Source organism: Podarcis melisellensis, assembly GCF_964234715.1.
Source record: "Podarcis melisellensis genome assembly, chromosome: 1".
Lineage (NCBI taxonomy): Eukaryota > Metazoa > Chordata > Lepidosauria > Squamata > Lacertidae > Podarcis > Podarcis melisellensis.
The window spans coordinates 37,785,383-37,806,451 of NC_138528.1; the positions used below are offsets into that span (position 1 = coordinate 37,785,383).

At 40.1% G+C, this 21,069-nt stretch overlaps 2 protein-coding genes across 2 annotated transcripts in view; one reads left to right on the forward strand and one right to left on the reverse strand.

Moving 5' to 3' along the window:
• The window catches only part of LOC309356321 (uncharacterized protein), a 258,701-nt gene that overhangs the window by 63,718 nt on the left and 173,914 nt on the right, over positions 1 to 21,069 (reverse strand). The gene's annotated exons all lie outside the window — the stretch shown is intronic.
• The window catches only part of STXBP6 (syntaxin binding protein 6), a 99,192-nt gene that overhangs the window by 9,885 nt on the left and 68,238 nt on the right, over positions 1 to 21,069 (forward strand). Inside the window, exon 2 of the mRNA XM_081887686.1 lies at positions 14,236 to 14,423. Within this exon, the coding sequence (XP_081743812.1) occupies positions 14,270 to 14,423 (154 nt within the window). The 5' untranslated portion in view covers positions 14,236 to 14,269. The remainder of the gene's footprint in view (positions 1 to 14,235; positions 14,424 to 21,069) is intronic.

Sequence of the window (21,069 nt, forward strand, 5' to 3'; positions counted from 1 at the left end):
AATCGAAATTTTCAAAAAATTCTCCTGGGCCCAATTTTGGACCAAAAAATATTTAAAAATTAATTTGAGGTTATCCCATAGGTATCTACACATATCTCACTTGCTTGAAGCAGATAATATTGCAAATAATAAAAACAAACAAACAAACAAACAAACAAACAGAGGGTCAAGTTGTTCAAATCCACCTTTTGTGACACGACTTATCTGTATATGCATTGTAGTTCTGTTAGAAGAGAAAGAAACACTGATGAGAGAGAGGCTCTAGTGACCTGGTTATCCACTCTTCCTTAAGTGTTTGTACAGGAAAGAAATCACCTATGCCAGTGGTTTCCAACCAGTGTGCCATGGCACCCTGGGGTGTCTTGAATGATGTTCAGGGGTGCTGTGGGTAACACTGGCCTCTGTCCCTCTTTTCTTCCCTCCTCCTTTGGATGCCCTCTTGCATTTCTGCCTCCCAAAGCCCTAGCTACAAGCTCCCCAGGCAAATTGTGTCTCTAGGTCTGGCCAGGGGTTGCTTCCCAGGCCCCTGTCCCTACAGTGTGAGGAAGCACCTCTCTTTGGGGCAAGGGAGGCAGCTCAGAGACCAGGGGCGGCAGCTGCCCAGAGGACTCCCAAGGAGAGGGGAGAGGAGAGGAGGCTGAGTGAATCCTCCACAAGGGAGGGTGTTTGAGAAAGGGTGAGAGGCTGCCAGCTCTGCAGGCAAGGGGTGACATAACTGGGCCTCTGAGCCTCACAGGGCTGCTGCAGAAAGAATATAGTTGGTCAAGGAAGCCATGGACTGAAAAAGGTTGAAAATCTCTGACCTATGCTCATTCTTGTCTTTGTATGGTTTTGGTACTAACAGAAATTTAGAAACTTGGGAGCATTTCTTTCCATCTTGAGGACAGTATCTCAAGGACAATTCAAAAGACTGTTGCAATGATTAATTAGCCGCTTTGAGCATAGTGAGAAGGTAGGATAAAATGATTTTAAAATTTTGTGCTGAGGATGGAAAATATTTCAGTTTTATAAGTATTAACATCATATTCTCTTACAGCCTGCACTCATTTTTTAGGATTGCCAAGAACTTGGTCTTTGAGATGCTTTACCTCGGAACTGATTCATGCATGCGAAGAAGCAAAAAAAATAAGCAGTAGGAGCTATTAGCAGTTTAAGCTCCAGAAATCTTAACAATAATCTCATTGATTTCCCAACAGGGGAGAGATGCAAATCCTGCATTAATGCAGGAAGTTGCTTGTGCTACTTTTACCATGCAGAAACAGCTTTCCAAGTATTTGTGGGTGTGCAAGCATGCACTGTCTCACACATCATGCCAAACCTTGGATTCTGATAACTGTGGTGTAAGTACCCCCACCGTAGTTTGAGCTTATAGATATACAGCAGACAAATCTGGTTTAGAGACACTTTCGTCTGCTTTTCTTTTCCGTCCCTTTAGAATGAAGCTTGCAACAGCCTCTTGAGGCAGAACAGTAGCTCTAACTCTGATTTGTCATTTGCTGTAAATACAGCCATAACCTCAGGTCACATGTGGCACAAACTGTGTTTTGCAGAGCAGCTTCAAACAGTGCCTCACAAAAGAGTGCAAGTTCGGATATAATTAATGCCGAACTATAACTTTGCTTTATGTCTCTGAACAAGAGTCAGGGGAAGTAAGGTAGGAAGAGGTGGCAAGAGACTTGAGGAAGCTTTTTTTGTGCGCTTGGTGGGAGAAATTGGTATGGTGGGTGATGGGAGAAATAGAAAATGAATCAGCAGGAAGGACAAATGCCCCCAAGTTCTATTTCTTGTGAATGTACCATAGAACTATAGACTTTGTGGAATTGTTTACTGCCTTCACTTTTTAAGTAATTGAGCTACAAAGTGGAAAGGTAATAAAAGCTCACTTGGATCCAGTGGGTGTTAATGTCGATTCTCGCCTCAGGGATACTCTAATTTCATCTTTTCGTCTTCACGGCAGCTATTTCGTACAGGGTTCCACACAAAAAACCGGCAGAACTAGAAACTAGTTGGAAGCCTTCCCATGTTTGGCATGGCTTTTAATGCATGTGAAGGTTTGTGAAAAGGATCCATCGTCCTAAAAGGTTTACCTATTTTTAGATAGTCACAAACTGGGGCTTATTGGAAAAAGGAATTATTCTCAACTGAGATTCATGAATCTTTTTCTTATAAACGCTGTGTATGAGAAAGTGACTGAGACAGAAGCTGGACAAAAAAATTAAACCATTACTGAACCATGTTAATTTATTACTGCAGCTTTTCTGAGTGTTTTGAGCAACAGCTTCGAAGGAGAAAATTATGTTGCTTGGTACAATTTATACTTGTGTTACAGATCAATTGCTAATGGCAACATTAAAAAGTTATTGCCATCTTAGCTTAATGTTAATCAGCTTTTGTGCATCATCATGAATGGTTTTTTTATACCCGTTGCCATTGCTAAGTGTTACTTTTCACTGTTTTCAGAAGATGAAAAGGTATTTGAATGGACTACTCAGCTCTTTTTATTTTTAAAAAATGTTGCAAGCTTTCAGCATCAAGTAGTGCATAACTGCCACTTTGTAGTTTTACTTTGTAGAAATGCTGTGATCAACTATATTGATGTTGTCGTATTTTGTTTTTAGCTTTTGGTTAAATTTTGTTTTAATGTATATGTAGGCTCTGCCCTGGGACCTTTGAGTGAAGGACAGATCGTAAACATTCTTAATAACCAAATGTTGGGGGGGGGGGAGGAAAAAAGAGTGGTATTCAGCAATAGTCCTATTCAAAGTAGACCCATTGAGGTTATTGGACACGACTGACTTGGGTTCATTAATTTCAGTGGGTCTGCTCTGAGTAGGATTTAGCTGAATGCAACTCATATTCTGTTACTTAACTAAATTGATGGTTTCATGCTTGAAGTATGTTAGGTAACAGGCACATGTGAATCCATGCTGATTCTGTCATTGTAGCCTATTAGTCTCCCTCATTTGCCATCATTCAAATGACAGCATTACATACTTCCTGCTGAGCCGTTCGCCTGCATTGTCATGTGACTTATGAAATAGCTGGATACATGCTGTTTTCATGAGGTCACCTCGCTTTCCTCATCACAGCAAACGTGTTTGTGCCATGATTGATGTAACACCATGACTAAGACTGCAGTAAACATGACACTAGCTCTGATGGCCGACACTTTATCCCAGTGACCCACATCTGTGCACAGCACAACATTCTCTGTTCATAGCATAGAGAATTGGCATTGGTGCTTTCCACTTACCTAGACAGAACCATCTATTAGCAGGGTTGTAGAGGAAAGGCACTTCCATCCCTTTGTTTAAAAATGCTGACTTTTCTCCCATCTCCATAGCAAAAGGAATGGAAGGACTGTTTATTACCTTTACTTTGGAACAAAGGGGCTACTGTAGCCCTGTAGGGAGTTCTCTCCTGTCCAGTGGGTTACCCTCAGCGGAAACTCGTTTGACAGTCAAGAGAAGCACTCATAACTCCATGCTATAATTTTGTCTCCTCTGAATTTGGCTTCCTGCCACTCCTGGAAAATCGGGCATTAGCTTTCTACAGTCTCTGTGTTGTGCTCCGGAGACTGGTGGGAAGCAAAGTAACATTCCAGAGTTCTGAAACTTCAGAAGAAGTGTGCGTAGCAATGCCACAAAATTACTCCTCTCTTGCAGACTCAGTAATGGAAACTCCTTCATTCCTGTAATATTTATTTCCAATGGGTAAAATAGCCGGATATGATCAACAATTCTCTGTCCACAACACCTTTCAGTATTTGAATGTTCGTAATATATTATTTTAAGTCATCCTTTCAGCGGGTTTAGAGATGTATTTCCAAAGTCTCATGACTTGCCTCCTAAAATGTCCATTTAGTTTCCCCTGAATCATTCTTTCTAATACAGTGGTACCTTGGTTCTCAAACGCCTTGGTTCTCAAACACTGAAAACCCAGAAGTAAGTGTTGCGGTTTTCAAACGTTTTTCAGAAGCCAAACATCCAATGCAGTTGTCACCTATTGTTTCTGGAGCACTTGCCCCAATCAGAAGCTGCGCTTTGGTTTTCAAACATTTCTGAAGTCAAACCGACTTCTGGAAGGGATTAAGTTTGGTACTTTTGTTTTTGCTATTTACTTTGCGTTTTTGTTTTTGAGGCTTTTTCGGTAAATTTGTTTTTGTGGCTGTGTGTAACCCAGTTCAGCTACTGATTGATTGATTGATTGATTGATTGACTGGTTGATTGTGTGACTGCAGTAATGGATAAAATGACTATCATCAGTGCAGGTAAGAAAAAAAGGTAATTTTATTTTTTATCATTTACAATACTGTTTTATTTATTTTGTAGTACAGTACATTGATTATTGCTTTCATTTTATGGATCAATGGTCTTGTTAGATAGTAAAAAATCATATTAAATTGCTGTTTTATAGGTTGTTTTTAAAAGTCTGGAATGGATTAATCCGTTTTGCATTACTTTCTATGGGAAAGTGCACTTTGGTTTTGGAATGGACTTCCGGAACGGATTAAGTTTGAGAACCAAGGTACCAGTGTACTGGCCTTACTGGTCCCATGACTACTGGTTTGCCCGCAAGTAGAGCCACCTACAGACAAGGTGGTGGTTTCTATATTCTCAAGAGGGCCCCCAGTAGAAATACAGAATTTTATTCAATCAGCATTTTAAAAATTGAACTGATGTGATTTGCACATCCTGGATTAGTATATGTATCAGAATGTAATTATTCTTTGGATTTTTTGTGTGATACAGTTCTCCAAAAAGTGGTTTAGAGACCATTACTAGTGTAGCCTGCCTTGTGTCAAAATGTGTATAAATATATATAATTTAAAATCACAGATGAATGCAGAAATGGGACAGCACAGGCTTATGAATGAATATGTGTGAGAAGTTCAGATGTATATTCATTTGTAAATTAAAAGAGAAGAAAAACTACCATCACCAAAAAGCGTGATAACCAAGTATGCTCTGTTAGATTACTAAAGCTATGAAATGTTGAGAGGGGTGAAGAGATAAATAAGGAGGAATTGACCTGCTAAACTCCTAACAGTAAATAGGAAATGGAGATTTGGAATGTGTGCCATGCACATGAGTTTTAAAAAGTCCCTTCCCACAGTACTGTATGTATGAAGATGGTTTCAGAGGATAAAAAATGGGAGAGCCCTCTGTTTATCCCCAGAAAATGCAAAGCGTTTCCTGTTCTCTGTTACCTAGACCCCTGGACACAAGTACTCCTGATAGGGACTGGGTATAATAGCGTTTTGTTGAGAATCCCCACTTAAATAAGACCAGCCATCTGGTCCAGCATCCTTTTCTCACAGTGGCCAACCAGATGCCTTTGGGTAACCTGCAAGCGGGATACTAGTTTGCCACTGCTCTCCCCACTTGTGGAGGTGTATGAGTTCTAGTGCTGTGAATGGCAGCTTTTCTCTATCTGATGTCTCCACAACGTGCATAGTTTAACACATTTCTTACACATCTTTTCTCTAAATTAGAAAGCCTCTAATGTTGTAACCTTGCCTCCTAAGGAAGCTTCTCCAGTCCCTTGACCATTTGGTTGGCCTTCCCTGAATATTTTCCAGCTCTACAACACTCTTTTTGAGGCAAGGATATCACAGCTGTACCCACTATTATTCCAAGCATCTTTGCACCATAGCTTTGCATTAACAGTATTATAATTTTCAATTCCTTGCCTAAGGATCACTAGCATGGAACTTGCCATTTATTCCTACCCGTCTCCTTTTCTTTATCCAGTTACTGTTCCATAAGAGAACCTGTCCTATTATCTCTTGACCGTTAAGTTTACTCTGCAGTAATGGCTGAGGGTCTTTGTAACTGGTCAAAAAACGTTTTAAAAGTCTTTAAGTATACGCAGTGGCGACTGGATCACATCTTATGCTTACTGTCACACTCAAAGAATTCTTAAAATGTTAGGTAGGCAAGACTTAACCCTTGTGGAAGCTATGCTGGTTCTGCTTCAGCAATAATTGTTCTATATGTGGTATATAGGGTGGGGTATAATTTATAAAATGTGGTATATAGGGCCAGATGGGCAGGGTATAAATAATAAAATTATTATTATTAATTCTGTCTTTTATAATTATTTCTGCCAGTTTTCCAGACTTGATCATTATAGAAATAAAAATACACATTTCTTTCTAATAGAATAGAAAAATGCATTAACATACTTTGACCAAAGAATTGAATGATTAGGGCAGAGGGATCCTGTTCCTTCTTAAACAATCCTTAAGGAATGCAATTTGAAATGTGGTATTACATACTGAATACAAGGCATCACCTACTGGAAACTGAGGAGCCATGTTACTGCAACAGATGACTCATAGCAGTGCTGGCTATTAGATCCATACCATCTTATCCTGTAACCACCACTATCCCATATACTATTTGTTTTTTGTAACTTTCGTACGCTGGCAGGGATGTATTTAGAAATGCCTCTTTCCCAACCTTGGTTGGTTGGTGGTTTGGATTTGCAAGGAAGTACTCTTTTAAAAAAGGGAAACAATGCCTCAGCTTCACAATGATGCATTGAGAAACTCAGACAAGTAGGGTTGCCACTTTATTGTGGTATTTTCTTGTGTAAAATGAGGAAGGAAGTCAGGTTGGATAGAAGAAACAAGCAGCTTCAGGTGTCCTGGGGGGGGCCACACAAAATGAGGTTGTGGGCCATGGGTTCCCCAGCTGTGCTATAGTTGGGACTGGACAGACATATTCCAATGGCTAGAAAAGCCAACTAAAATGAATAGCTTGGAGCACCTATTTGAGACCTGTCTGCAGTTGAATGCCTAAGAATTTTGTTTTTCTTGTGCGATTTTAACATGTCCTTTTTCTGTGTTGAATTTTCATAGGATGCCTTTTGTGTACCAAGGTTTTAACTGCATTAAAAAGAAGGGGGAAAACTTCTTTTAAAAAAACCCTAAGAAATTGCATTCCCTCAATAGTCTTGTTTACTGGCTTCTATTCTGTATTTGTTGCTTGATTGTTTGTATCAACCCTTTTCAGAAGTGGTAGCAACACAACAACAAACCCCTAACATTTGCTACTTGCAAGGTATGAATAAAAAATTATGAGCTATAAGGAAATAGCACTTCATTCAGAGCCATAATATAGAGATTACTGGAGCTTGAAAGCTGGATTTCTTTTGTTGACCATTCTCTGCTGTGATTGTGGAAGAGAGACAGGCATTGCTGTTTGAAGTGGGGAAGAATACGCCAAATTATCCACTGTCAATTCTCCACTCCCTATCCCACATTTGATGCTATGAATTGTACTCCATTTGGTTTGAGTGTTAAAGGGCAGGTGTTACATCCTACAGCCAAGGACCAAGTTCGTGAGTAGCTTCTGATACTTAAACTAAAATTGGCATGGTGCGTGGCATGGAAGTGATTTTATGGGCTGTAATATAGTCCAGTCTCCTGTAAAAGTAGGATTTCTTTTTGGTTTTTTAAAGTGTGTCATATTCTGCTAAAGCTGATTTTATTGTAGTGGTGCATTTTGTGTTTTTTTAGGTCTGTTCTTGTTACTCTATGTTTACAAAAGAAATAAGGAAGTGGAGATTTAGTACATTTAATATACAGCAAATCTGCATCTTAACATGCATTTGACTTGAAATGGGATCGCTCAGTTGGTTAGAACATGGTGCTGATAACATAAGGTTGCAGCTTCGATTCCCATTAAGGGACAGCTGCATATTCCTGTATTGCAGGGGATTGGAGGAGTTTGGATTTGATATCCCGCCTTTCACTCCCCTTCAGGAGTCTCAAAGCGGCTAACAATCTCCTTTCCCTTCCTCCCCCACAACAAACACTCTGTGAGGTGAGTGGGGCTGAGAGACTTCAGAGAAGTGTGACTTGCCCAAGGTCACGCAGCAGCTGCATGTGGAGGAGCGGGGAAGCGAACCCGGTTCACCAGATTACGAGACTACCGCTCTTAACCACTACACCACACTGGCTCTCGACTAGAAGATCCTCAGGACTAGAAGATCCTCAGGATTCCTTCCAACTCTGTGATTCTGTGATTTCAACCATACGCGGTTGAAGGCGGTCTGGGGAGGGAAAGGATCAGAGGTCTTGGGCAAGGCCTGCTTTGCATACCCTTTGAGCAGGGCACCTTTGGCCAGCAGCTCTGTGGCTCTGGGAGTGGTGGGGATTTCCCATGGGATCTCTTGAAAGCTAAAGGCACCCTGCTCTCAGGGTGCACCAAAGTGGGTTTGCATGGGGAAAACAGCCAAGACCCAGCACAAAACGAGTGCTCTTGTGAGAGCATTCACACAACTCTCAGAGCCACTGCACTGCTGGCCAAAGGTGCAGGTGTGCTGTGTGGGACTTTTCTCCTCACTTAGTGCCTTATAGAAGGCAAGCAGGCTGGCTAACTGCATGGGCATCTCCAAGGGTTATTTGGGCTATATGCAGTTTTCGTGTATACGTGTAACCTTGGGAATCTAACCCTTACACAAGATGTAGTTCCCCTGTATTGCACATGTTCACTCACAACATTGAGAACTATGGCTTCTACCCCCAAAAAAAGTTTTACTCAAGAGTAGATGCATTGAAAGGAATGGACCTAAGTTAGTCTTGTCCATTAATTTCAGTGAGTTTCTTCAGAGTAAAATTTAGTTGGATGCAACCCCATGTTTGCAAACTGTTGATGTGGCTGCTTATGAAACTCTTCGCAAGCTTATAGTGGTTAACCTCGCACAATGGACAACATAACGTTTCTTGCATTTCATGTTTCAGTTTGAGAGCTTTAAGTGGTTTTTTCCAGACTTTAACTGCATTTCTTGAATAATGCTGCAAGGATGATAACAGTCTTCCACACTGTATTTTTTTCTTGCAAGACAGGGCATTATGTATCTAATCAAATATTGCTTTCAACTTCCTGCAATTCTTTATTATATATATTGATAATGCCAAATGCATTACAGTGCCATCCTATTCATATTTATCCAGAAACAATTCCCATTGGGTTCAATATAATTTACTCCCAGTTAAGTGTGTATATGAGACTGAAACATTAGACTTTTTCCCCGAGTAACTTTCTCATGTATTTGACTGGCAATTAGCATATGATCTCATAGTATAAAATGTGCTGAAAGGATAACTGAAATCATAGTTCTGCAGTATGCCAGCCATATTTATGTTTTTTTGTCTATCTGTAATATGTAAATTCCACGACTAGTTTTTTAAAAAAGATTTCAGCCATTGATTCCCTTAGACTCCTAAATTCTAACAACATTATTAAAGTTCTTAGGACACATTCAGGACAGCCTGTTCAAGACAACATTCTTGTAAGATCATTTTTGTTCTTAGTCAGTGAATGTTTAAATCTCTGAATGCCATAATATTGGCACTCCATGACTCCTCTATTTCAGAAAAAGAAAATTGAGTAATTAGATTGGGTATCCCAGGTTGGAATTCATCAAAGTATACCATTCCTTTATAGCTGTAACACATTGAAATGCTGGAGAATAATGTTCAAAACCTTCACATTCTGGTGACATCAAAGTTTATCTATTATAGATAGACCAGATCAATAAATTATTACAATCCTTTCTGATCTAGTATTTTCAGATCTCCTACATGGAAGGCATTTTTTTTGTTAACCTATGAGCTTAAAACGTGCCTTGATTATTCAAGCAGGGTGTGGGAAGTGTATCTGATAGTTTGCTTCCCAAGATGTTGCCTAGAAACATTCACTACTTAACCCACTTGAAAACAAACTGTTCCTTGAGCCTGAAGGCCAAAGGAAATGTGTTGCAAAACAGTTAAATTTTTTCATTGTTTGCAACAGTGAAATCTTGCTTATATGACTTTTAAAAAAAAATACTTTTTAGCGTTTTAGACTTTTGCTTTTAAATATTAAGCAAACAGTATGGGACATTTAATTTGGGCTAATCTTATATATACAGCCTCTTGACTTTTTAAAATAGTTGGAGAGTCCACCACCTCTTTGTGGGAGTCTGCTCCACTGCTGAACGACTCTTACTGTGAAAAAGTTCTTCTTGATGTTTAGGTGGAAGCTCATTTCTTGTAACTTGAAGTCATTGGTTTGAGTCCTGCCCTCCAGAGCAAGAGAAAACAAGCTTGTTTCCTCTTCCACGTGATAACCCTTGAGATATTTGAAGATGGCTATCATATCTCCTCTCAGTCTTCTCATATCCAGTCTAAACATAACCAACTCCCTCAACCATTCCTCATAAGGCTTGGTTTCCAGACCTGTGATCATCGTGGTTGCTCTCCTTTCCATATGTTCCATCTTGTCAATGTCCTTCTGAAATTGTGGCACCCAAACTGGTGTGGTTTGATCAAATCAGAATACAGTGGCATTCTTACTCAGTGCTATTTTTCTAGGTGCCACAACTCACCATGAATGCCTCTCTTGTTCTCTTAACATGGCAATGGCATCCCCCTGAGAGGTGCCAGAACTGAATTCTGGCGAGTTCTAGATGGAAAAAAGCCCCACTCTTACTTCCCATGATCTGGACACTATACTTCTGTTGATGCAGCCTAGGATAGTTAATGCTCATCTGTAAGATGAGATTTTCATTTTCATCCTGCTTCTTTTCAAAATGAAAGGTACTAGCATTTCATGAAGAAGATCAAGACTGCTATATTTACTTCTCTCCTCCTCCTCCTCCTCCTCCTCCTCCTCCTCCTCTGCAATCTTTATCTGGACACAATGAAACCCTTTCAGAGAAAACAAACAAACATCCATACTATATAATTGAGAGTGAATTTGTCTAACTGCCAAGACTTTGAAGGTAATCCATTAAATTGTTTGGAAAGGGGTGTTGATACAGGAACAAAGGAACAACACCTGATGCCAAATAAACCTTCACAGCCTGAGGCAGGTCTGAAGTCAACCAAGCAACAACTGAACAGAAGCAAAGGAGTTACTGAAGACCCAAAAACAATAACATTATTAAAAAGGAAAATTAGTTTTCTCTCTTGCATATATATAATTTGATACTTGGACAACAATTACCATATTTTTCGCTCCATAAGGCGCACCAGACCATAAGGCGCACCTAGTTTTTAGAGGGGGAAATCAAGAAAAAAAATATTGTCCGCTTCTCCCAGAGCTTCTGGGGCTGCCGGGGGAAGCCCAAGTTCCTCCACCCAGCCCCAAAGAGCAAAGAAGCCAAGACAGTGAGCGGGATGGATCCCGCTTGCTGTCTGGGCTTCCACTTTAGCCACGCGCAACCTCTCCAGCCGGGAGAGGCTGCGCGCGGTTAAAGAAGCCATAGCCGCGTGCAGCGTCTCCCAACTGGAGGGGCTGCACGTGGCTATGGCAATACCCCCACCGCCCACAGGAGCTGTGACCCTTTAAGGAGCACGCAGCTCCTGCGGGCTTTTCTACGAGGAGAGAGAAGGGACTGGCTGGCCGTGTCAGTCCCTTCTCCCTCCTGGGGAAAAGCCCGCAAGAGCCGCGTGGAGCTTGTGTGCGGCTCTTGGGGGCTTTTCCTGCCTGCCTCCCTCCCCCCTGCATTCACTCCATAAGAGGCACACACATTTCCCCTTACTTTTTAGGAAGGAAAGGGTGCGTCTTATGGAGCAAAAAAATACGGTATTTTAAGGGTGCATATTAGTCAATGGAACATAACTCAAATCACTTTCAAAGCACTGCTTCAGATAATAAAAACATACAAATGAGGTTTACTGCAGAAAAGTAAAATGCCCATCAGCCCCAGCCAGCATGGCCAGTGGTCATGGATGATGGGAACTGTAGTCCAGCAACATCTGGAGGGACCATATTGGGGAAGACTGGTCTAGAGTGTGATCTTGTACATGTCATATAGGAAGACTATGTGATATACTGTTGTGTCAGAAAAGATTCTCAGAATCCTAGGTGGCAGCATGAACATTGTAGGCATTTGAAGCTACATGTGCATAACTCATGTGATGTAGATGTTGGTGGATCCATGGGATTTCCATGTAACGCCTGAGAAAGCCATCAACTCTCTAACCAGGAAATCGAAGCAGATTTTGTTTCATAAACCACTTGAAGGTTTTACTGCAATCAAGTGGAATATGTAAATGTCGTTAACTATCATTCAAAAAAATTAGAGATGGAAAGTAGGTGCAGAAGCACAAGTTTTTGAAGCAGTAATATGCAATTCTGGAGGCTTAGACTGAAGGAGTGCTGTTTTCCTTACCTATATTTTTACGGCTGCATTCGTCTGTGGCCTAGTTTGGATATTCCTACTGAGAGCAGATTTCTGCTGCGGGTGGTCATAGATTAGAACTTTTGTTTCAGTTAGAGATCTGAGAATTTGAGTGAGGCAAGAGAAATGTTTTCATGGTGCTCAGAATGCCGGTTTGGATATTTAAGAATTCATAGCCAGACAATTGATAACATGTGTAAGATTTTTGAAAACAAATTTCCTGTACTAATTTTGCAGTAGTTTCATTTTGATTTAGAGTTTTGTATTCCTATAAAACAAATTTTAAAAACCAATAATTTCCAAGTAAAGCTTTTGACTCTGGTTTCAAATGTAAAACTTTAACGACATTAAGTGTATGCTGTAACTTGCACACATGCATCCCAAGTCAAGTATTTTGCTACAAAAGTATTTGAACCTTTTGAGTACAGCAGTTGAAACCTTTGAGTCATTTACAGGGTGTAATCCTGTGCATGTATATCCAGAAGCAAGATTTATTGAGTTCAATGGGACTCACTCCCAGGTAGTTGTATATCAGTTTGCTGTCTTTTACAGCATGTAAAATTAACATGGTGTTTGTTTGTTTTTAGTTTTGCTTACTAAATATATCAGACATGCTAAATCAGATGCTTGAGATCATGTCTTAAACTTAAATATACAGTACTTCAAAGTACTTCAAAGAGCTTAGGATAGTTGGATGTTCACATACTAAAGTTGTCTTGTATTCAGAGCATTTGGTATCACATGAAGAAAGGCACGTCTGCCTGGAAATATACCAAAAGATGACAAATCATTCAAAGATCAGTATAGCTGAAAGCAGTACAATACCGATCTTTTAGAAGGCTGCTGGAAGTGCAGCTTTCCATCTTGCACAGAAGAATGTTTGTCAGTGAACAATAACCAGTGTCCATGCAGATGTAGCTTGCTACTGTAAATGGGAAGGGCTATATCTGTTGATGTTACCAGTGTATGATGTAATCACATAATACTGCAGGACAAGAGGAGTTACAGCAAAGCCATTGTAGGCAAGCAGTGAAGTTTTTTTGGGGGGGGGGATTTGCAGTGGGAAGTAACCAGGAAGCAATGATTTATATATATTTTTATTGCTTCCAATCAACACTGTTGTATGTTGAAGTAACTAATTTGTTTGTTATTTAAGAAAGAATAGTTTGTTGGTTGCTGCAAAAACAAAAAGTCTTGAGGCAATTAAAAAAACCACACACGAACAAATTACCGTATTTTTCGCTGTATAACACGCACCCGGCCATAACACGCAGTAGTTTTTAGAGGAGGAAAATCCGTAGGCATGCCACCCGTAGACATTCCCTCCATAACACGCACAGACATTTCCCCTTACTTTTTAGGAGGAAATAAGTGAGTGTTATGGTGCAAAAAATACGGTAGTTAATATTTTTAAGGTGCAGCCTGACTCTTTATTCTGACTGCAAACAGGAGTCTTTATAGGATTCTTTAAATGGAAAGATCTGAGTTAAGCCGGTTTACATAAAAGTGAAGTGCCAATAATTGATCCTTATGTTTGGAGTGAGATCCATAGGACATGCATTTGCCACATTGCTGGTGAGCCTGAATAACAGAATCACTCAAATGTTTTAGGAAGACCTGAGATATAGATGAAGGAACCTTGAGCCTTATATGCATAAGGCTTATATGTTGTGCTCCCCCCCCTGCAAACCTTCTTCCTACAAGCTGCAGTTTTTTCTGCTCTGAGAGGGTATGGTGGTTTGGTGAAAAAAATAATACTTAGTCCATGGGAAGAGTTTCTGTTGACTCATCCTCTCAGCATGACAGATAATGGATTCTGAGAGGGCATAAACCTGATGGCAGTTGCCATGATAACAGTAGCAAGGTTCTTCTTATACTGTTCGGGTTTAATCCTTGACCATATAACTACTTTTGCATTTTTTATCTTACATATGTTTTTGCATGTACTTTCTACTGAAGAGTAATGGAAATCAGTATACTATATAAGTGAAGGGTAATGGGAATCAGGATGCTGTATAAGTGAAATTAAAATGTACCATATGAATTTTATTCTAGGAACGCAGTCCGTCTCCTCCATCTCTGATCTACAATGAGTGCCAAATCCGCTATCAGCAAAGAGATTTTCGCTCCGCATGATGAAAGAATGTTGGGAGCAGTCCAAGTAAAAAGGAGAACGAAGAAAAAGATTCCTTTTTTGGCAACGGGGGGTCAGGGCGAATATTTAACTTACATCTGTTTGTCAGGTAAGAAAAATGATTTGACATCTAGCTGTCCTTTCAGTTTCTCTTTGTAGTTTGATTAACTGATTAGATGTTGTGATTGCTAAAAATAATGTAGTACCATGAATTTTAATCAAACAAGTAGATCAACAGTATGCTTTGTCATTTGATATTCATAGGTTTGACTACATAAGGCAAAGGTATGGATGTCTACGGCAATTATATGCTGTAAGTGGCAATGTTGAAGTGTCCTTGTAATTTCAGTGATCTTTCTAGTGTTTGACAGGAAATTATAGAAAGATGAATTCACTTTGCCATTCATGTGGAGGGAATGTATGTGGGTTTCTGGTGTTGGCATTCAGGGATTTATTTATTTGGCACATGTTTTATGCAGATTTAATTTGCTTCCAAATATCCACTGAGCTTCCCTGGGCCTAGGGATTCACTTGCTGTATGAAATCAAAGTTCCATTCTGCCACCATTAGTGGTCCATTGGTTGTCTCTGGAAAGCTCACAAGCAGGGTGTGATGGAGGCTATCCTTAACTTTGTCCTGCTATGCTGTTCTCCCATGAAATTTGTCTAATTATTTTCAAAGCCATATCTGATTTTTCAAATTTTAGAGGAAATAAACTCCACTGGTAGATTTTGATTTATGTGAAGCAGTACTTTGTTCCAGTTGTAACTCTATTTTACAACATGTACCAAAAGGTTTCTACATGTACCAAGAGTGACTGGCCTCATTCATTCCACATTGTCCAGGAGGGTAACAAGGCAGCCTGTTTGCTGATGTAATCTAGACATCTCACAATGTCATTAGCGTTTTTACTAAGTTAGCAGTGCATTCTGCCGTTCATCCTTCTGTCAAATCAGGTTTCCTATTATGAGAATCATTCCATCGTTTTATTTGCATACTGCCTTTCCAAAGTTAAAACCATGTTCAAGGCAGCTTACAACATGTAAAAAATTACATATTGACAGACATAACAAAAGTAGTAAAATAATAAAACATCAAGAAGTACATATTGAACAATTTCTACATAAATTATAAGTTCTAAAATAAATAAAAATAGCAACAACACCCACCCCCCAACAACAACACACCCCTAACAATACCTCAGCCCAATAGTCTGTTCAAGAGCTTCAACTTTTGTAGTTGGAGTCAGTCAGGGCCAAGTAGAAAAGGGGTTTCAGAGCAGGGAACTGGTATTCCTGGACTCACAGCAAGATGGTCCCCGCTAATCCACCCTACTCATCCCTGGAGGTAGATCATTGGCATGAGATCATCTGAAAAACAGCTCCTTGTCCTCTCTTCTGCTATTGGGTCACCTTGCTCTGTCTTTTGAGGTCAATTTACTCCAGACTTGAAGTTCTCTGGAGAGGAGCTCTTACAGAGGTCTTCCAAATTCACATCTTTGAATAGCTATGTCCTGCTTCCTTTAGTAGCCAAATAGAAATCTAAGGGTAATTAAAATGACTGTATGCTTAAAAATGAAGTAGATTTGTTAACTATCCACAAATTAGCTTTAATTTGCAACTTTAAATTTTAAGCTTTGCTGAAAAATTGGCTTACCTACCGTTTCAGACATTTTCTTTGCAAAAGTAGGGTCACAGCACATATGCCGCATCGTAGTTGGCCAATACTAATAATTCAAATTTAGCTATGTTATAATTGGGTAACATAGATGAAATAATAACTTTTTTAAAAGAAGATAGAAAAAGAAGGCTGTTTTTCCAGGTCAAAGCCAATTTTAACAGTTCTTAGAGATAACTACGTATATACTGAGCTATGAAGGAGCTTTGGAAGTTTGTTCAGTTGATTATTGCACTCCTTTAGCTTGTGGGATCCACTTTTCTCTCATCCTTATTCTGCTGTTGAAAAGCATACTGCAGAGAACAGGCAACGCTTGTTAGACTGCAAAGAACTCAAGAATATAGTCCTGTAATTGTAGGCTAGCAGTATTGAGAATTTAGAGTGTAAAGCTGAGCTGACATTTAGGTCCAAATGTCATGTTGTGTATTTGCAGTCCACAAGTGCAAACGACAGGAATTATTGACGAGTGCACACCTCAACCTGCTGTGTCAGACTGGGTCTTAACTTGCTAGTTGATCCACTGGTTTAAATCCATTGCTCTTATTTAATAAATTTTATATTTCACCTTTCAAAAGCTCAGGGCTTCTGGAAAACCCTTACAATCTGTTGTCTTCTGGTTCAAACAATTAAAGGCAAAATGATTCCCCTCTTACCTTCACTCCCAGTGGAATTGACTACATGTAAAAGATACTGGGAGTGGATGAGTTCCCCTATGAAAATGCAGAGTAGAATGCTTCCCTTGTCCTTCCTTCTAGAAGAGAGGGGTCCCAGCCAGCTATTTGGATAGTGCGCACCCCGGAAATGATCTCTTTCAGCTTCTGCCTTCTGGAAGAAGGTACAGGGTTATAAAGACTAGGACTAGCTGCCTGAGAAACAGTTTCTATCCAAATGCTATTTTGGTTTTAAATGCAGCGTAAGGTAGTCTTCCTGCCAACCTAGCAGTTCGAAAGCACGTCAAAGTGCAAGTAGATAAATAGGTACCGCTCCGGCGGGAAGGTAAACGGCATTTCCGTGTGCTGCTCTGGTTCGCCAGAAGCAGCTTAGTCATGCTGGCCACATAACCCAGAAGCTGTACGCCGGCTCCCTCAGCCAATAAAGCGAGATGAGCGCCGCAACCCCAGAGTTGGTCGACTGGACCTAATGGTCAGGGGTCCCTTTACCTTTAAGGTAGTCTCTGTCTGAGTATATGGTATTTAATTATGGGATATTAGAGTTTTTAGGGGCTAACCAGGCTGGGATAATTGGGATAGCAGGCTTGTTGGTTTTTGAATGTCTGATGTAGATTTTTCAATTTCGTTGTTCAGTATGGGACAATGACAATAATGATTATCATATTGTATTGTATTGTATCATATTTGAAAGAATGGAAGGCTGGGGCTCCTACCTGTGAATTCATGTAGCTTGTAAATTCTATGCTTCTGTTTCAAATGCCAGAACCTGCTTTTGGAGAAAGCAAAGAGGTTCATCAGTAAAGAGGTGTTGGCTTGTGGGGTGTGATGCAAATTGCACCAACACTTGTTGATATGTCAAAATGCAACTCCACCCTTGCACCTGATTTTATTGGATTTTGTTGTTGTTGTTGTTAATATAGTATTTTTGTACTTCTCTTTGGTTTTTTTAGATAGAAGTCTCCTGATCTTACAAACCAATTTTGGGAGGTACTGGTGGGGGGAGTGGGGGGGTTGAAAAGCCCTACTGCACTATCAGAAGCCCTTTGTGCTGGGATTTGAATCTTGCCCAGAGATCCATATCAGGGTTCACCATGATCTCTATGTGATAAAAATTAAAGACGCAGGAAATCGGATCATGGCTCTCCGTCTCTCTCTTATCATTTGACCCTGAATAACCTGGAATGTCAGAGAGAACTAACAGTTTCTTCTTAGCCATTTATTGTTATTATTTCTTAGTTGTTCTGAGATTCTTATAGATCTATTTCCAGAATTCTCCTCAACTTTTCAGCTTGGGGACTTACAGGGAGGAGTTGAGCACAGTGTGGGCAGTCTTTTAATTTCTTTAAATCTGCCTTCCTACCCTGAGTGGGGGGCATTACTCATAAATATCATCAGAGAACTTTTAAAAAAGTTAAGTCACTGTGGGATAACTTACAGGTAAGAAACCCAGTGGGCTGTGTTCTAGCCTGTTAATTGATTCCAGTCTTGTCATGGGTAGCGTAGCAATAGCTGTGAGTAGTCTTTCGTCCAGCACTTGCAGATTCAGGAACAGCTGGAAGAGACTGACTGCTGCTTGGAGGCATGTCAGTCAAACTTGATATCGGGTGCCAAAATAGCTTCTGTCATCACTGTCTCCATTCTAGCAGCTGATTAGCAGCAGGGTATGTGCTCACTGCTCTGGTATGCCTATTTTTAATTTTCTCAGAAAACAGTTTTGGAAATTAAAAGAATCCTTAATTTTTTCCTTCTTACTGTGAAATGTAGTCTCCTACTCCCCAATTGCCATGGGTTTCTAAATAATAGAAAGTGGTTCACACATACACACACTTTATTTATTTCCAGTTTTTCTCAGTGGATGCACTCAAACTGAGAAGGCAGCTGTGTTGACATTAGCAAACTTTCAGAATTTCTGATGACTTTTAGACTTCATTTATTGCCATACTATAAAGCTTTACATGGAATGGATAACCATAACAGTAATTTCCTTGTGGTTTGGCTGATGACCTGTGTGGCACTTGATGGTGTGATTTTCTTTCAAAGCATTAAAATACGATATTTTGTTCTAATTAAAGAAAAGGTGTTGCATACTCTTAGCCTATTGCTGCTTTTGTTTCAGGAGGACCTCACCCATGAGTTCACAATTTGTGGTAAATGTTTGATCATGATGAAAGCCGTTTTAGATGTGCAACTAGATTATACATTGTGTATTGCCAATTAGCCCTTAAGTGAAATCATAAAAGGCAGCATCGGTAAAGATAAAATTGCATTGTATATAAGCTCTTGTGTCCATTTGAAATGAGGAGGTGGTGGTGGTGGTTTTGTAGCTAATGAACCCTCTAATGTGTATATCAGCTAAAGTTAACTTCAGCTATTTTAAAATTATTGCTTCTAAAAGCATGACGTCATCATGGTGGACTGCATGGGGAAAAGTCATTTATTTTACACGAATGTGATTTGCACAAGTAAAATGGTTGAAATGGAGGGCTCTGATCCAGATAAGCCCATATGTGAGCTTAAGTGCTTTTTTGTACATACGCGTATATGTATCCATTTTCCTTTCCATTACAGCAACTCTCACTGTCTTCCAATGTGGAGGGTTTCTTCTGGGACAGAATGCCAGTCAGTTGACCAGTCAACTATTGTTGATTTACCATCTGCTTTACCATCTACTTTCAAATATTCCATTATCCCAAGATTATTACTTGTAGCTGGCATCTTACTTTCACAACTACTTTTAAAAATTTGATTTGTACTATTAATTGCCTTCTTTCTTTCTTTCTTTTTAGAAAAATCATTTAAAATTCATACAAAAAACTGCAGGCCAGCTGGTGCTCCAGTATAAGAGAAAAGCAGAAACCGTTCAGTAAATTGTTCACACTAACCTATCATCATTAAAAGTAATTATAATTTCCATCAAGAAATTAATTTCATTATAGTGGAATCACGTCTTATGCAAGGGTTAGGTTCTGGAGTCAGCATGTCAGGCAAAAAAATTGCTTATAATCAAAATTACAATCAAAATCTTTTGACACACTTTCCCTCCCCTGTCAGGCTGTGAGGCACAGCTTGTTTCTGAGCTGGAGCTGTATGTATTGGTAGTCCAGTCAGAGGAGCTTTCCTGCCCACTCCTCCATGTGTAAGCCTGGAGGGCAGGGATGAAAAGCAGAGGAGGAAGCAGAGAGGGAGAGAAAGAGAAAAGGGAGGCAGGAAAAAAGGCTGGAACAGTTCCTTAAACTGGTGGATGGGATCCTAAGAGAGGGAAGGAGGAACAAAACACACACACACACACACACACACACAGAGAGAGAGAGAGAGAGAGAGAGAGAGAGAGAGAGAGAGAGAGAGACTGCTCTTTCTGTTAAAAAGTGGGGTGCTAGCACTCACTGGAGAGCCAGTGTGGTGTAGTGGTTAAGAGCAGTGGACTCCCAATTTGGTGAACCGGGTTCGTGTCTCTGCTCCTCCACATGCATCTGCTGGGTGTCCTTGGGCTAGTCACACTTCTTTGAAGTCTCTCAGCCTCACTCACCTCACAGAGTGTTTGTTGTGAGGGAGGAAGGGAAAGGAGATTGTTAGCCGCTTTGAGACTCCTTTGGGTAGTGATAAAGATGGATATCAAATCCAAACTCCTCCTCCTCCTCCTCTTCCTCTTCTTCATCATCATCATCATCATCATCATCATATTTTAAAAAAAGGTGCTGAGGGTGCCAGCACAAAATGGCTGCCATGAACAGTAACGCCTTGATGATACTCTGTACTAGTGAATACCGTGTGTGTGTGTAATTGTTCTAATACAGGTAATGGCCTCTGAAATAGCTTTTTTGGTAGGCCACAGTGGGCAGGGGGGAGACACACACTCTCCAAGGTCCTGTTATGTGAGAACAGAACCCCACATGGTGCCCTTTATCTTCTGGCTAAAATTCCTTATATGTAGGATGCGACTGACTGCTTTCTCTGTAGTTTGCCTGACTAATACTTTATGGGTGGTGTTGTAATATCTGAGAGGACCCAAAGTGTGAAAATAACTGTCTCCTGATGATTTTTGAGGATAGTGTAATGTACATGACAACTTTTCAAAGCCAAGCAGCTGTCGACCAGATGGCTTCACTGTACTTGAAAATGAAGAAAAGCTACAAAACCCAAGTCTTACAGAATTCATTTCCAGTAAGATTAGATCTACAGGGTAATAGTTGTCTATTAACGTGGTCAATTATCTATCTATCTATATCTATCTATCTATCTATCTATCTATCTATCTATCTATCATCTATCTATCTATCTATCATCTATCTATAGTGAACTGACAAACTGTGTAATGGCCTTCTTCCGATGTAAACAAGCCTCAGGCTCCTGTGTCCTCCTCTCAGCATGCCCTCTTCTTTCTTCCCCACTTTGTAATAATTTCAGAAT